General features: G+C 48.2%; 1 protein-coding gene and 1 pseudogene across 2 annotated transcripts; one reads left to right on the top strand and one right to left on the bottom strand.

Annotated features, from left to right (window-relative positions):
* The first annotated feature begins 3,069 nt into the window (after positions 1-3,069).
* Positions 3,070-6,966, top strand: LOC119308498 (annotated as a pseudogene).
* LOC119308496 (putative pentatricopeptide repeat-containing protein At3g08820) lies at positions 4,369-9,722 on the bottom strand. Of its 2 annotated transcripts, none has more exons than XM_037584626.1 (2): positions 7,415-9,722; positions 4,369-4,729 (listed from the first exon to the last, which is right to left on the bottom strand). In XM_037584626.1, the coding sequence occupies exon 1, from the start codon at positions 9,681-9,683 to the stop codon at positions 7,740-7,742; it is 1,944 nt and encodes a 647-aa protein (XP_037440523.1). In that variant the 5' UTR covers positions 9,684-9,722; the 3' UTR covers positions 4,369-4,729; positions 7,415-7,739. The 2 variants fall into 2 exon arrangements, with proteins under 2 accessions (XP_037440523.1, XP_037440524.1); XM_037584627.1 differs by lacking the exon at positions 4,369-4,729 and adding an exon at positions 6,880-6,994.
* Between the last annotated feature and the right edge of the window lie 8,216 nt (positions 9,723-17,938).

Here is a 17,938-nt window from a genome sequence, read left to right as displayed (position 1 = left end):
ATGCATTAAATCATGTATGGAAACTTGTTCAAAATTGTATATGGTCATCCGATGATATTGAATATATATTGTATATTCCTCTTGAATTCTTTTTGGTTCTAATTTCAAATTTATTTGAAATTGTACATTCATATGCATGTATGTAGTACCGTAGAATATATGAAACTCCTTCAAAATTAAAATAAAGCACAAAAGAAATAAAACAATACAAATTAAACAGAAAACAGGTTTAGGGGGGGCTAAAACCCTAAACCTGTGGCGGCCTTTAGTCGCGGTTGGCCAGAAGAACCGCGACTAAAGGTCCTCCGCCCCGACGGCCGCCTGGCGCCCACGTGGACGGGCCGTTAGTCGCGGTTCTTAAGCAGCCGCGACTAAAGGTGGGGGGCTTTAGTCGCGCTTATTTGGTCGCGGTTGCGCAACCGCGACTAATGGCAGTTGCGAACCGCGACCAAAGGCCTTTTTTCCACCAGTGCCTACTACTACCCGGCCCCGGCCGCCGGCTCCAGGCCGCACTACCAGCCAGCTGCGGCGTCTTCCCCAACTCAGGGGAGCAGCCTCCTCTGGCCCCAGTCTCCCCCGGCTCCGCCATACAGGCCCCGGCTGCAGCTGCATGCTCCTCCATCTCCTCCTCCTGCCTGCTCAGCCGCCGCTTCGACGAGCAGGGGAAGCCCGATTCTCCGGCCCCAGCCACCTCCGGCGGCTCCAACCCCCAGGCCCCAACGCCAGCCGCATGCTCCTCCCGTCCCTCACAGCGTCGCCTCCTCAACTTCGGCGAGCAGGAGCAGCATCCTCCCGCCCCAGCCTGCTCCGGTTCCAGCCTCCAGACCCCAAAAGCGGGGGCCGCAGCAGCCTTCTTCTCCTGTGACCCATGGGCATGGCGTCGCCGTCGCCGTCGCCCCTTCAACTTCGACATGCATGCTCCTCAGCCCCCAAAAGCAGAAGCCACGACCGCCTCCCCCGATCTCCCATGGCGTCGACTCTCCAACTCCGACGACGAGCTGCCTCCTCCGTTTCGAGCAAGACCTCCTCAACTTCGTGCTCACCAAAATGGTAACATGCAACTCCCTATCCCCAAGCTACATTATTCTTGCCCGTCTTGTATATGTTAGATGTATATTCGAGATCAGTTTTGCTTGGGTACACCCTCCTCCCTAAAATTTTGCACGAATGTTAAAGTTACTTAAAAAGGTTATCGACATATTAGCATGCAGATCAAACATATTGAGTAGATTGATTTTGCATGCAAAAGACTAACTCTTTTTTGTTGAAGAGCTACCTTCTAATCTCCACATTTAATCTGCATCGAAAGCGTAACTTTTTCTAAGGGGATGTACCAAAGCAAAGTTTGAGATGAGATATGTTCGTCACAAAGAAAATGTGTGTAACTAAGATTTTAGTTACTTGACCGTAAAAAAAGAAGTTACTTCGCTAATTGCAAGGTTTGCTGTAGCACCATACTGTAATGTCGGTTACAGATTGCAACACTTGTAATGTCTGTGTCAAAAAGTCATATGCTATATTAATTGATTAGAATCTATTTGTTTTTGTGGGGATTTTTGGATTAATTAGATTCTGGCCCATCAAGTATCATATTAGTAAAAAATCCTACCTACCTGTGCCTCGCTATGAAAGTTAAATGCTCTTGTATTGCTATCAAAGTTTTTTATTGCATGAGTTTTATAGGCTTTTGTGTCACAAAATACACATAAATCCAATCGACTAGTCAAAATATACATCTGTCTGCTACTCCCTCCGTTCCCAAATACTTGTCTTTCTAGGCATTTCAAATGGACTCAACATACGGATGTATGTAGACATATTTTAAAGTGTAGATTCACTCATTTTGCGCCGTATGTAGTCACTTGTTGAAATCTCTAGAAAGACAAGTATTTAGGAACGGAGGGAGTACATACAATGCATGATAATTGTTGTCATTCAAATATACATCTGTCTGCTACATACTCCCTCCGTTCCTAAATATTTGTCTTTCTAGATATTTTAACAAATGACTACATACGGAGCAAAATGAGTGAATCTACGCTCTAAAATATGTCTACATACATCCGTATGTGGTAGTCATTTGAAATGTCTAGAAAGACAAATATTTAGGAACGGAGGGAGTACAATGCATATAATTGTTGTCATACATTTTTGAGGGGCTGGGCGTCTACCCACCCGCTTGTGCTCTGCTCTGCTGCTACAACAAGAACACAACAGAACAGAGCAAAACAAAACAAATTCATCTTCTTCTCTTCTGTTAACCCGCACCCCCCGCGTCGCCCTCGCTCGGGCGACTCGGGCGGGACACAATCCTAGCCGCCGGGGGCTCCCCGTCCTTCTACCCCTCCCTCCGCCGCCTCGAAGGACGCCACCGGCCTGTAGCCCGGGGGCTGACGGCGGTGGTGGGGGCCTTCTCTCTCTTCTGCACCATGGGGGCGGTGCGGAGCCCCGCGGTGTGTGGTGGCACGGCCGATCTGGCCTTGGTGGCGTTGCGGGCCTGCCTTCCGGCGGCGGCGCGGCGGCCGCCTCGGCCTAGGGCGGATGGTGGCGGGTGCGGCGGCTGGCCCTGCTTTGGGCAGTGGCCTTGGCTGCGTTCGGCGGCGGCGGCCGGGTCAGCGGCGATGGACCATCTGACCTCGGTTCGGCGGTGGCGGCATGGAGGGCCTGGTGGTTGGGTCGGCGCCATGTGTGGTTTGCCCTTCGGACATATCTGATCTGGCCGGTGCGACCTGCTCAATGTGCGGCGGCTCAGATCGGCGGCGACCCGTGCACACGATGCTTGATGGAGGTTCCTCGAGCGGATCCGGGTGAAAACCTAGTTCTCGACTTGATGCCAAGACCGGCGTTGGCGGCACTCTTTTGTGTCATTACCTTCTTGAAGGCATCGCCGTGGAGAAGCTCCAGACCTCTATCCGCTACCTCCGGGGGAAACCCTAGATCAGTAGATCAGATGACGGCGGCGCGTTGGTGTCGTTTCCTCCTTGGGGGCGTCATTCTTGGAGGCGTACACGGGATCGAGGGACCAGTGGGCGGCTTTTTTGGTGGAGCGGTGCTTCATCCTACACATTGATGACGGCGGATCTTAGCGGCGTGGTGCAGTGGAGACTCGGCGCCCGATGTGCGGTGATCGATGGACTCGCGCAGGAGGAGTGGCGTCGATGGCAGAGTGGCCTGACAAGGTAGAATCCTCAATATCTGCTCTGAAGACGGACCGGTGGAAGATGGCGACGACGACACATGTGAGTGCGTCAGACCAGTTTATGCCCCAGACCTGGTATGTGGCTCGGCTGGGGCTTCTGACTTTTGATGATAGGCTTAGGTGAGTGGACTGGGTATTTGGCCCAACTAGCGCCCCTTCATCATATGGATAGTAGTGGCATATGATGCCAAGATGGCGGATTCAGGCATATTGTTGTAATACTTTTAAGGTCCTCGAGAATAATCAATAAAGTGGCCGTATGCATCTCCCAGATGCAGAGGCCGGGGGTCATCCTCCTTTTCTAAAAAAAATCATTTTTGAGGGGTAACTTGCTCCGAAAGTGAACGAACCACTACCAACTCAAATCTTTATAAGAGCAAAGATAATTTTAATTATATCAGCGTACCTCAGTAGGTTGGTGGTGCTGATGCACATGGTTTGAGTCATTTTCAACTCTGTACTCTAGTTCCGCATGGTTAATAACCATGAATAAAAATCACATTATGATTTGTGGCAACATTAATCCAGTCTCTAGCTTTCCTATGATGCAAGTGTTTTTTCCAATGATACTGTTAGGTTCCTGAAGGGCTTGGAGAGCATGTTACATCATCCAAGAAAGCACAAGCTAAATGGTATGAGCATATGAGAAAAGCAGCTTGTGAACACTTGTTTGTTTTAATACAAATTGAAATTGGTACATTTCTTATGCAAAAATTATTCCAAAGTTGGCTTCATTTCTCAAGAGTTCAATATCAGACATGCTAATGAGTATAGGAAAGTAATTGTAACTCTGATTAATATAAATATTGATCCTTTGCAAAATATAAGGATTCTCACTGTACGACCCTCTTTCCATTGGTGTTAGTACAACAGCACATACTACAGAATCTTTGTTTCGATTTCACCAAAAAAAATAATGTGTCAAATTTAACCCGTACTTTGAACAAGAACAGGTATAGGAATATCTCTGAAGCTTATGTAAAAACAGAACCCCCTCCTAGAACATTGGCAGAGGCTGCCATGCTAGTTGCTACAGCTCTGGGCAGGATCCAGGGAGCTAATTTGGAGGTAACATTTTTTCAGAAGATAGAGACCTACTAGTTTCAACTTTTTTTCAAAGGCTTGTTTCTCTCTTTTTTCAGATTCTAATTAGTACTCCCACAAAGAGGTATTTAAAAAGGCTATGAACATTTTATTATTAGAGATGTATCAAGTACAAGTCTGCACACTTATGCAAAAGCTTATGTCAAGATTTTAGCCTTCCTTTTATCCTAAAAAAATAGACTCAGCCTTGTCGTGCTGCTATAAGCCTATAATGTTCTGCAAACAAAACCAACAATAGTTACCAGTTGCATTGTTTTGTTACCACTAGCAGTTAGAAGTGACACTATGTTTCTTCAACTCATTACTCATGGAAACAATGTTTGTCCCCAGGGTGTCCTTGCCTACTATGGCTTCCCGATTCCAACGCCCCCTGTAGTCACCACAGAGCACCATCCAGCATCACTACCAGACGGCGTGCAGTTCGTCCTGAAAACTTTGCCGGTCAGACATGGGTCATGTGGCCAACCATTTTGAGCTAAAGATTTAACGCAAGCATCGCATTTTTCGATGATGCTTTACATTCAAAATCGACAAATGATGATTTTCCTGCCAACCACTACTTTTATCAGATTTATGCAAAGTGCATTGGAGATGGTGATGGCTTTACTGCTTATGTTGACACAGCAGATCCAACGGAATCAGCAAATGTGCCACAGGAAGTGCGTGAGGCTGTCAATGCAATGTCACAAACACCCAAGCATAGGAACAGCCAACAGAAAAGTGTACTCCAAAGTAAACTGAACAAAGCTGGTTATAGGTAAAAAAAAAAACTAAACCATTCATGTCCCTTTCTTTTATATTACTGATCATTGCAGCATAAATGTGCCAAGTTTTCAGAATTTCTGGTGTGTACTTATTTCATTTAAATTGAATGTCACCTCTTTTCAGAGAAAAAGGGGGAAGGGACTTCACCCAAAAGGCCAAATGAAGTGATAGTACCAATGCTGTCTGTAGAAAAAAAAATCATGTGTATAGGTTTGACTAATAACCGAACAGGTTGTAAAGAAAAATTTCTTGCCTGAACACAGATTATCAATAATTGACAGAATTATCCCTTTTTCTGCCAAAATCATGCAAATTGATTATGTATTTCCACACAACTTCAAATCAAGACTGACATAAATTATCAGGCAGCTATTATCACACACTATGGGGACAATGTATAATATTGGTTAAGAATGGTTGATGTTATTTTAAATCATAAACTTTAAAATTTGTGCTAGTTCTATTGTAAGTTATATAAGCATACCATATACTAAAAATATCTATGAGCAGGATAATATATACTTCAAAAGATGAGATCCTTGCAAGGCAATACCGCTTCAGATTGAGGTATACATTACACTTTAACATAAATCAAATAAACTGTTGTGAAAATGCATGAGCTTGATTTAGTAAACAGGGGCATTGATGCACCGGAGATGGGAATGCAATATGGGAAGGAGTCCCTGAATGCGCTGGTGAACCTTATCGCTGGCAAAAGTGTCATGGTTTACGTATATGGGCAGGACCAGTATGATCGCTGTGTTGGAGATATCTATTGTGATGGTGTGTTCATCCAGGTGAAACAGAAGTGCATCTTATTTGTCTGTTGGTTTACTTTTATGATAATTCTGATTTTGCATTATCATATATTCATCTCTCAGGAACAAATGCTGAAGGAGGGTCATGCATGGCATTACAAGATTTACGACAAACGCAAAGAATTTGCAAAAGTAAGAAATGATAGTGCATTTAAATGTCTTTTTGGTATAGTGCCACTTGTGATATGGAACACCTTTCATATCTAAAATGAACTTGGCATGCTTACAAACTATTGGTTATTTGGTTAATACCTAAGGGGGCATATCTACCAGCTAGATTAAACCATGAATTAAGTGCACCCATGAAAAGCACTCGGGTTTTATTAGTAAATTAATATAATAACTGTGAAAATGCACTAACATATTTCTGAATTTAGAACATCATGGTGTAATTTAAGGCTCTGAATTTATTCTGTGTCAGGAGTAAACCATTAAGATTTATATACTGTAAAAGTATATAGTAAGAAACAATAGTATTTTGCATGATGTCTCACTTTTTGGCCTGGTTACGTATGAGTTTAAATCTGACTTTAGTGAAGAGGTTTGGATGATAGCACCTAGCAGCTGATGGTCACCATATGTCCCAATTACTCCCTCCATTCCTAAATATAAGACCTTTTAGACATCCCGATATGGACTACATACGGAGTAAAATGAGTGAATCTACACTCCAAAATATGTCTATGTACATCCGTATGTAGCCCATGAAATCTCTAAAAGGGCTTATATTTAGAAACGGAGGGAGTAGATCTTAAGATCAATTATTTGCTAAAACAATTCGGAAGATAGGACAACTAAAATGGCCAAATTCAAAGGTTCATACAGATGAGCGTGTGTTTCTCATGTCTTGTTTACACTTTGATTGTAAAGTGGGAGATGAAAGCACGAGATGCACGCCGAGGGCTTTGGGCATCTGATAACCCTGAGAAACCATGGGATTGGAAAAGGAAGCACAATGTGAGACACGAGACATCTGATAACCTTGATAAGACATGGGAATGGAGACGGAAACCGCACAATGCAAGACACCAGAACACCCCAATTCAGGTGACATTGTGTACCTGAATCTCAAGTGATGAGCTCTTGAATGGTGAGGAAGTCAAACAGCCTGCGGGAGATGTAAATTTAGTGAATGGGTCGGAAGCAAAATTTGCCATTCACTTATTCGGAATCTCTATGCAGTTTGAGCTGACAATGTATAGATGAACTGTGGTGGGTACTGTGTTGAAATATTGCAATAATGACTAATTTCTGCCAGTTCAGGCAGCATAAATATGTCGTCCAAACGCCAGAATCTGAAAGTAGCACAACCTACAGTGAACTCAATGGTGTATGGTAACAATTTGTGGAAGAACACTGATGCAGAAGACGTAACTGGTAAGGTCTACAGGGTTGACAATGACATGAGTTATGCTCTAAAACGCTTAACCATCAACCTAACACCTAAAGAGAGGCACAAATTTTCAGAAATATTGACACATTTTTTATTTCTGTAATAACTTGAAGCTACACACAAGAACAAACATACCAGCGCCTTCAGATAGGGCACTCGATCAAGCCTATACATCCATGAATTTAGCTCCAAACCAAAGACGACTTGCTTTGCTGCATTTCTTTGGCCGGGGCTTGACTTGATTTTGACGATAGAAAGGCCATATGATTTACTTTGTGGTGCCGGTCCCTTCACAAAGATAGCCCCTTCTTGCTCTCATTCTTATTCTCATTTGGTGGAATACAAAAGTCCTGAAGCTCTTGTCTTTCAAGTGAAAATTGCCTATCTAGCTGGCTCAAATTTAGTAGTCAAAGGGACTCCAACCTGCTCAAAATTGTAACTACACACCACTTCTCTATTTCTACCAGTAGTCATTACAAGAGCAACAACCATCTTTGAAACAATGAAACCGATTGTTATCCCGAACAATGATCTCCCGATGAGTTATCCTTGATATTAGTTTGATAACAGTGTGACAGTCGGTGCATACCCTAAGGTTCTTGGTGACCCTAATGACCTCCCCTGGTTGGGTAGTGAGAAGGCAAAATGCAATGGCAAGTTTCTCGCTGTGATAAACTAGAGTGTGCTCCTTCTCCTCATCTTCAACGTCGAACATCACCACATCTGTAGTTGGTTTGTAACCCATAGTTTTCATTTCCATGCCTAATTCATCTAGCTTTTGGTAAATCTGATCCATGTGGGGATGCGACTTGTCTCCAACACGGAACTCGTGGACCTTACCACTAAACTCAACCCAGCTATATGCACGGACCTTTTCAACCCCTTTCACCTTCATGTCCGATCTAAGCTTTGCAGCATCCTCCCATCTGTTGCTGTTAGAGTATATGTTCGAGAGCATGACATAATTCCCTGAATTCCGGGGCTCAAGCAGGATGAGCTGCTTCAAGACATGTTCTGCAAGCTCTGCGTCTCGGTGAATCTTGCAGCCACCAAGAAGTGCTCCCCACACGACAGCGTTTGCCTGCATTGGCATATCATCAATAAGCTGATGGGCTTCCTGGAGCAACCCAGCGCGACTGAGCAGGTCGACCATACAACCATAGTGCTCAATCCTAGGTGTGATGTTGTATAACTGAGTCATGTTATGGAAGTACCGCCGTCCATCTTTTACAAGGCCGGTATGAGTACAGTTGCAGAGAATGCTGATGAAAGTATTGTCATTCAGTTTCGTGCCTGACTTCTCCATCTGGCCGACAAGGGCAAATCCAATCTTACCATGCCCAGTCAGGCCCAGCCCCAAGATCATCGCATTCCAAACAACAATGTCCCTCTTCCTCATCTGCTGGAACACAACCCATGCCTCGCCTGTGCTCCCACACTTGGCATACATATCAATTAGCGCAGTCCCTAGAACTGGGTTGTCAAGAAACTCATCCCAGTCCATCGTCCTGACTGCCTGCCGTCCCATATCAAGTGCACCCAGCCGTGTGCAAGCTGAGAGCGCCCCAACCACCGTGTAGCAATCTGGCTTCACTCCCTGAGTCTGCATTGCAAAGAAGAGCTCCAGAGTCTCTTGGGGGTGCCCGTTCGAAGCATATCCCCCGACCATAGCACCCCAAGCTACAGCATCCTTCTCCGGCATTTTGTCGAACACCTCCCTTGCCCTTGACATCTCGCCGCACTTGACGTACATATCTACCGCCGCAGTTGCCACAAACACGCTGCCCGCAACCCCCTCCTCCTGTGCCGCCCTCCACACCACCTCCCCAGTGCCCAAATCCGCGACCCGGGCGCATGCCGTCAGGACCCGCACGGCGGTGAAGCTGTCCGGGCGCATCCCGCTCGCGAACGCGTCCCTCGCGACGGCGACGGCCTCCCTGACGCGCCCCGCGTTCATGTACGCGGTGATGAGCGCGGTCCAGGAGACCGTGTTGGGGCAGCGCATTTCGTCGAACACGCTCCGCGCATGGTCCAGGAGGTCGCATTTCGCGTAGAGGTTGAGGAGGGAGGTGAGGACGTAGGGGTTTGAGTGGGAGGGGAGCTTGAGGGAGCGGGCGTGGAGCTGCTCGCCGACGGGGAGAGGGTTGGTGAGGCGGGAAGCGGACTTGAGGGCGCATGGCAAGGTTAGGTGGGAGGGGAGGGGAAGGAGGGAGTGTAGGCGGAGGGCGTGGACGTGGAGGCCAGAGGAGGAGAGCGCGCGGAGGAGGTGCGGGGAGAGGTCGGCGAGGAGGTCGAGCCGGAGGAGGCGGCCGTGGAGCAGCTTGACGGTGAGGGGTGGGAGGCGATCGCTGGAGCTGACGCCCTGAAGGAGGACGCGGTGTATCGCCGCGGCGGCGCTCGACATGAAATTGCCAAGCTCCGGGGTTGAAGGCTTTGTGGGACTGCTTTTGTACGGACTTTATTAATTCAAAAAATGTTCTCAGGGGCATGCTGAATTCAAGTGACTATTTTTAGTCTGACTAAAACTAGTCTTTTTTAGAGGCTAAAGTTCCAATCATTCCTGACTAAAGAGAGGCTAAAACTAGTCTTAAGACTAAAAAATTTTAGTCAGGGGAATCCTACTAAAATGTGGATTAGTCCTCTCTCTCCTCATTTAACTCCTCTTCTTTAACACACGTGAGTTTTGGATTGGAGGATTTTGAGGATAATAAATGCTCATTAACTCGATTTTAGTCTATTTAGTATTTGTATCCAAGCATGGGTCAGGCTAGCAAGTTTTAGTCCCACTACTTTTAGTCATAGGACTAAAACGTACCCAAGCACCCTCTAAAAATAGTGGGACTAAAACTTGCTAGCCTCACCCATGCTTGGATACAAATACTAAATAGACTAAAATTGAGTTAATGAGCATTTATTATCCTTCAAACCCTCCAATCCAAAACTCGCATGTGTTAAAGGAGGGGAGTTAAATGAGGAGAGAGAGAGGACTAATCCACATTTTAATAGGGTTCCCCTGACTAAAAAAATTTAGCCTCAAGACTAGTTCTAGCCTCTCTTTAATCAGAGGTGATTGGAACTTTAGCCTCTAAAAGAGACTAGTTTTAGTCAGACTAAAAATAGTCCCTTGGATCCAAGCATGCCCTTAGTCATGGGACTAAAACGTATCCAAGCACCCTCTATGTTTGCTCCCGGCATCTCTAGCAGATCTTTTAAAACTCAAATTTAAGGAGTACCAGTGATATTTGGGTCAAAAAGAATCAACTACCCCTAATTCCAAAACTTAACTAAATACGAGTTTTTTTTTCTAAATGTCACCGGGGAAGGCAAAGCCTCCCACCTGAATTGTATTCATTTGCAAGGCTTTGCAGCCGTCGCAAGATGGGTTCAAGCGAACCAGAAGTACAGGGGGCACAAGGAAGAAGAGATAAACAGAAAACAACTCACGCTAACAAAACACATAACAGAGGAAACAACGAGGGAGAACACAAGAAAGAGCACCATAGGAGAAGTCTAACGGCATTGGCCAGCCGACGCCATCGAAAGGCTCCACGTATCCAAGACTGCACAACGTCACGACACCACATGTGTCGCGAGGCACATTCGAAGGGCCACGCGAGGTCGAGACGACGCCACGACACCTGTGTGCCACTGGCATAGTCGAAGGGCATCGCCTAGCAAACCAAACCGCGACACTGCATTGTCGACGCAATCGAAAGGCACCCCCACAACCGAGACTGCACAACGCCGCGGCACCACCTGTGTCGGGGGTACATTCGAAAGGTTATGCGAGGCTGAGATGACACCACAACACCTGTGTGCCAACGACGAAGCCGCAGGGCACCGCCAAGCAGAGACACGACCGAGGAGCACTTGAACATGACACACACCATCGTCGACCCCAGACCGGCCGCACCACCACCACCACCGACCACTCACCCCAAACCAGCCAAGCACCACCCCAAGCCTCAGGCAAGCAACATGGAGTAACGTCTCCGAAGACAGGCGCCACCAAGGTGGTAAAACGACATCAAGGACGCCGCCGCAGTCCGACCCATAAGCTGGATCTAAGGCTTTCACCCAGAGAACAAGCAGAGTAGGCGGGCAACCAATGCATCACACAACGACACCTCCAAGGAGGGATCCGACGCCAAAGGGCGTCGCTGCCGCCGGTGCTGACCGAAGCTGACACAGGGCATTCACTCGTAGCATCACCCACGTCACCCTTTTGCTTAGCCACGTCGCTGCTGAGACCGGAGTCACCACCACACGAAGGCAACCAACCTCCCTGCAATGACGGCTACCAAGCACCCCGTGGGACCAACACCAGACCGCCAAAGCAGCCAAAGGGGGTGGAGCTGAGCATGGCGTGCCGGGGTGCCCGATCCGCAGGAGGACGCGAGCAGAGGAGCCACCCTCGCACGACCGCCCTGACGAATCCAACCTGCCCAAGGCGCACACAAACCTCACCGAAGAAGGTCGGGCCAGCCGCCTACATGTCCCAGCCACGCACCGCTGTGCAGCCAGCAGCGAGCCGCCACCACGCCACCGGACGGAGACACCTCCACGCCAGCAGCTCATCGGCAGGAGCAGAGTCTTTGCCGAACCATCGGCCGAGGACGCCAGATCTGGACAGCACCGGACCTGAGAAGCCCCAACCACGCTGCCCGACGAGCACCAGGCCAGCACCGCCGTGCGCTGCACCACCACGACCAGCCACGCGACACCGCGGCGGCCGCCGCCCAGGTCGCGTGCGCCCAACTCCAGCTGCTGGCGCCCCCTGCACCACCTGTAGGCGGCACCAACTACCGCCCGCCACCACCGCCGCTGAAACCACCGGCCGACCCCATCTCGCGCCCCAGCCAACACCGGCCGGATCTGGGAAAGGAGCCCGAGATCCGCCCCCGGCCCGCACCAGTCTGCGCCCGAGCAAGCAGCGACAAGCCGCTGCACACAAGGGATCGAGATTGGCCGGCAGTGACACCGGGACGACGTAGACGAGCGCCGCCGCGAGCAGGGCAGGTAGCAGCGCAGAGAGAACCGAGGGGTTGGGCGAGACGAGCGGGTCTGACGCCCCAGACCGCGGAGACGCCACGCAACAGAGCCCCCGCCGCCGCCATCAGCCGCGCGTGCTTTGCCCGTCGGCGTCCTCCGGTGGCGGTGCGGGGAAGCGAGTGAGGAGGTTGTGGCGATGGCGTGAGCAGGGGGCGCCCCCGCGTCGCCACGCAACTCCTCCAAATATGAGTTTTTCACTCTCAAATCACTCGGACAGTCGGACTAATAGTAAGGAGACACAAATTAGAGCATCTCGAGCAGGTTCCCTTTCGCTGTCGGCCGCCATAGCGTCACACCATCGCTGCCTCGCGGCCACCGCCCGCACACCGTCGATCATCCACACCACTGTCGCCTCGCCGCCACAGCCGCCGCTACCCGTGTGCTGTCAGCAGCACCATCGCGACATCACCACCACGCCGCCACATGTTGTTGGCCACCGCGCCACCAGTAGCAGTAGCTCTGTTGGCGTCTTCGTGCATGCTGGAGACTCCCTAGCGTTTCTACTCGACCTAAAATGAGATCTCGAGGACCCTCCAAAACTCAAGACTGCTCTCCGTCCATATTTAGGATGGATAGGGCGAATTTTAAGAAATAAAAACCTTCTACCGATTTATCCACACTTCCATGACTTCTAGAGGAAAGCTAACTACTCGCTGGCTGGGAGCTGTATGAGCGGTAACGTCGACGTACGGCTCCGTGAGGTGGATGAAAATGGCCTTGTTATACCTCAATCCCGTCTTCAATGGGGTTTGCTCTTTTTTAGAAGAGTATGTGTGAAACACACATGTCAGGCTTTGTTTAGAGAGAGGTTTATAGGGGAACTGTTACAGCCACACGCCTTTCACACCGAGAAATTTTATAGAAAGATGCCCTAAAGGGTCCAATAGGTGAAGTTTTCCAGCGAAACTGCTGGAGATACTCTTAGGTTCCCTTATGGACCTGAATCTCAAGTGGCGAGATCTTAAATGATAGAGGTTGGTTACCTCAGTAAAAATGTAGTACTATAGAGATCATATTGAGGTTTTTGCTGCAGATGGACATTCCTGGAAAGCATCCAGAGTAAAAATGTATTCCTCACAGTAAAAAATGGTTAAAAGGCATTGGTTATGCATTCGGATTTAGCTGCTTCTTTTTTTTGAGAGAGAGAGAGGGATTTAGCATTGCATCGAATCATATATATCTTCAGTTCATCCTGATAATGTACAGATGAACTGTTATGAGCATCGCATGTCAAACATTGTCACAACTAATTCTGCAGTACAAAGTTAAGACACTTATTTTCGGATGGAGGGAGTTTGTTAGAGCCTGAACACCAGGATCTGAAAGTACAACAAGAAATTTAACAACCAAAGGGGGCACGGAAATTTCAGCAGCATTGAGAAATTTTAATTTCTGTGATAAACTGTAGCTGTAAACAAACTAGCACCTTCAGATTACTTACAGTCGAAACAATTGAGTAAAAGAAAACCTCAATATGTCAAAATTTTGTGTAACTAAAATCTATCTAACTCTAGTTTACAAGTTAAAAAGTACGCTGCTAATCTTTTGTAACCGGCATCATATTTCTACTTCTACCAGTAATCATTACAAGAGCAACAACCATCTCTGAAACAATGAAATCTGCTGTTATCCCGAACAATGATCTCCCGATGAGTTATCCTTGATATAAGTTTAATATCAGTGTGACAGTCGGTGCAAACCCTGGTGTTCTTGATGACCCTAATGGCCTCGCCTGGTCTGGTGGTGAGAAGGCAAAATGCAATGGCAAGTTTCTCGCTATGATGAACTGGAGTGTGCTCCTTCTCCTCATCTTCAATGTTAAACATGACAACATCAGTAGTTGGTTTGTAACCTATGGTTTCCATTTCCATGCCTAATTCATCTAGCTTTTTGTATATTTGATCCATGAGGGGATGCCAGTTATCTCCAACATGGAACTTGTGGACCTTACCATCAAAGTCAACCCAGCTATATCCGGTGACCTCCTTGACCCCTATCACCTTCATGTGCAATCTAAGCTTTGCATCATCCTTCCATCTGCTGCTGTTAGAGTATATGTCGGAGAGCATGGCATAGTTCCCAGAGTTCCAGGGCTCTAGCAGGATGAGCTGTTTCAAGGCATGTTCAGCAAGCTCAGCGTCTCGGTGAATCTTGCAGCCACCAAGAAGTGCACTCCAGACGGCAGCATTTGCCTGCATTGGCATTTCACTAATAAGCCGATGAGCGTCCTTGAGCATCCCAGCGCGACTGAGAAGGTCGACCATACAACCGTAGTGCTCAATCCTAGGAGCAATGCGGTATAACTGAGTCATGTTATGGAAGTAGCGCCGTCCATCTTGTACAAGGCCGGCATGAGTACAGCTGTAGAGAAGGCTCATGAAAGTCATGCCATTCAATTTCATGCCTGACTTCTCCATCTGGCCTACAAGGGCAAACACAGACCTATCATGTCCAGTCATGCTGAGCCCCAAAACCATGGCGTTCCAAACAGTAATGCCCCTCTTTCTCATCTGCTGGAACACGAACCATGCCTCGGCCGTGCTCCCAAACTTGGAGTACATTTCAATCAACGCAGTCCCTAGAACTGGGTTGTCAAGAAGCTGATCCCAGTCCACCACAGCAACAACCTGCTGTGCCAGATCAAATGCACCCAACTGCGTGCACGCTGAGAGTGCACCAGCTACTGTCCTGCAATTTGGTCTCACTCCCTGAGCCTGCATTGCAAAGAAGAGCTGCAGAGCCTCTTGCGTATGCCCGTTGGAAGCATATCCGCTAACCATAGCACCCCAAGCCACTACATTCTTCTCCGGCATCCTGTCAAACACCTCCCTTGCCTTGGCCATCTCACCGCACTTGACATACAAATCCACCGCTGCAGTTGCCACAAACACACTGCTCGCTATCCCCTCCCGCTCTGCAGTCCTCCACACTGCCTCCCCGTCCCCGGTGCCCAAATCCGCGACCCGGGCGCACGCGGTCAGGACCCGCGCAGCCATGAAGCTGTCTGGACGCATTCCACTAGCGAATGCATCCCTCGCAACGGCAACAGCTTCCCTGGCACGCCCCGCGTCCATATACGCGGTGATGAGTGCGGTCCAAGAGACTGTGCTGGGGCAGGGCATTTCTTCGAGCACGCTCCGTGCGTGTTGCAAAAGCCCACATTTAGCGTACAGACTTAGCAGGGACGTGAGAATGTGGGGGGTGGAGTCGGAAGGGAGCTTGAGGGAGCGCGCGTGCAGCTGCTCGCCGACTCTGAGAGGGTTGCGGAGGCGGGAGGCGGACTTGAGGGCTACCGGCAAGGCTAGGTGGGAGGGTTTGGGAAAGAGGGAGTATAGGCAGAGGACATGGAGGTGGAGGCCGGAGGAGGAGAGCGCGCGAAGGAGGAACGTGTAAAGGTCAGCGAGGAGGCCGAGCCGGAGGAGGCGGCCGTGGAGCAGTTTGACGGTGAGGGGTGGGAGGCGGTCGCTGGAGCTGACGGCGCTGAGGAGGAGCCGTCGGGTTGCCTCGGCGGCGGACGACACAAAAGCGCCAGACGCGAGGGTTGTGGGAGCTCAACACTTCCATTTTAGCGGTGAACCTAGGATGGATTGTGGAGAGTCAAGAGACTCGAAGAAGGAGACGTCTCTCGAAGCGGTGGCTCCGCCTCCGCCTCCCGACGCCGCCTACGGCCAGTTTTCTCCTTTCTTATTTATTTATTTTTTGATAAATTCACCTTTCTCAACTTTGCACCAACATAGTATACTTGCTGAGGTGAAAGAGAGAAAAAAAATAGTCTTCTTTTACAGCAACAAAAGAATACTAACATCTATCTCCATTGGCAAATTTTAACATGCTCCCTCTTACCCCCTCCTTTTACATGTAAGGTAAGAAGATAAAAGTTAATCAAACCACTAATCAGTGAGATCAATGGCTCAGATCTATTATATACTCTTACCTTTCATGTGAAAAAAGGGGATAAGAGGAAGCATGTTAAAATTGCTGATCTCCATTATATGAGATGTCTTTTCTTTTTTGAAACAAACTAGGGTGATATAGTTTACATCATAAGAGGTGAATCAACATGTGATTGGATGGTTAGCAGGACAGTGGTGTCCTTAACCATCAGGATTCAAGTTCTAAACTTGAAATTAGTGCTCGTGTTTCCTGAAATTATTTCAGTCTTTATGATTATGTTCGTTTAGTGGGAGGAGACATTCCCATCGACTACGAGGCACCTGTGCTGACTTCATCAATCTCAAGATGCTATGTCGGCTCAGTTTCTCGAAGGTGCTCATAAGGATAGGATGTGAGTGTGTGCTTTCGTAGAAGTGAGTGTATGATCGTGTATATGAGCGACTTTGATTGCAGTGTGTTAAAAAAAATGACATGTACAATGATTGATAAGAAAATTTTATCTTAATGTTTTTGTCTATTTTCATGCCTTAGTTCCATAGTACTGCTCAGTATTGCCGATTGTATTAACTTTTCTCACTGTCGTCCTTTTACATTCACTCCGAACCTCGCAAAGGCCTAAATGGAGAGTTTTTGTCCACTCAAACCCGTTGACACTTACTTGGCTGTGTTAATGACAAGTGGGATCGCTTAAATGCTGACATGTGAGACCGGCATAGGGTTGGGTCGGCTCTCTCTCATTTCGCACAACCCAATCCGGGGTAGCTCCTCCCACACAACTGACGCCGTGCCCGATTCCACGACTCAGTCCGCCGACAGCGATCGAAGAATGGTTGCCTTGCATGGCCGTCACATATATCTTTGATACATCTTCAACATATTTATAACTTTTTATTATTTCATGCTATTATAGTATCAATTTTGGATGTTTTATATGCATTTATATGTTATTATATATCATTTTTTGGGGACTAACTTATTAACTTATATGTCACCATCGGGAGTAGGCATAAGCCTCTTCCTTCCTCCACAAAAAAGTTAGGGTTTCTGCCTCCCGCTGTCACCGCCGCAGGTCTGCCTCCTCTCCGGTGGCCCTAGGGCCATGGGGGCGCGGTGGATCTCGGCAAGGGCCGGCGGGAGGGCTCCGTTTTTAGTCGTTTCTTTCAGTTTTGCTAGGGTTTGTGTCCTGCTCAGGAAGACGAGACGGCGGTGGCTCCCTGAAGATGGAATAAAGGTCTCCCCGCCTAGTCCCCATTCCGGCGGCGCGTCTAGCACCGTTGGTGGGCGTGTGGAGGTGTGTCTCCGGCGGATCTATCTTTGGTGGATTTGCTCGGATCTCGTCGTTGTTCGTCTACGTTCGCGTGTCTTCGCATTGGATCTTTCTGGTCTACGTTATTCTTCATCTGCGACGGTTGCTGTTCTGATGCGCTGGTCCTACGGGGCCTTAGCATGACGACTTCCCGACTGTCTACTACAACAAGTTGTGCCCGACTCCGGCGATGGAGGGGCGATAACGGTGGCGCGCCTTCGGCTCGCTTCAGTGCTGGTAGTCGTCGCTAGGTGGTCTATGGATCTGGATGTAATTTTTATTATTTCTGGTATTCGTTGTACTGCCATGATTGAAGATGAATAGATCGAAAATTTTCTCGCAAAAAAAAACTTATTAACTTATTACCTTAGTGCCAAGTGTCCGTTGATATTTTTTGTCTGTTTTTG

This window comes from Triticum dicoccoides, chromosome 5B (genome assembly GCF_002162155.2).
Source record: "Triticum dicoccoides isolate Atlit2015 ecotype Zavitan chromosome 5B, WEW_v2.0, whole genome shotgun sequence".
NCBI lineage: Eukaryota > Viridiplantae > Streptophyta > Magnoliopsida > Poales > Poaceae > Triticum > Triticum dicoccoides.
The sequence above is the reverse complement of the archived record's forward strand: the minus strand, read 5'-3'. Positions and strand labels throughout refer to the sequence as shown.

Coding starts and splice junctions, on each gene's coding strand:
- LOC119308496 (XM_037584626.1), bottom strand. CDS start 9,683: ATGTCGAGCGCCGCCGCGGCGATACACCGCGTCCTCCTTCAGGGCGTC.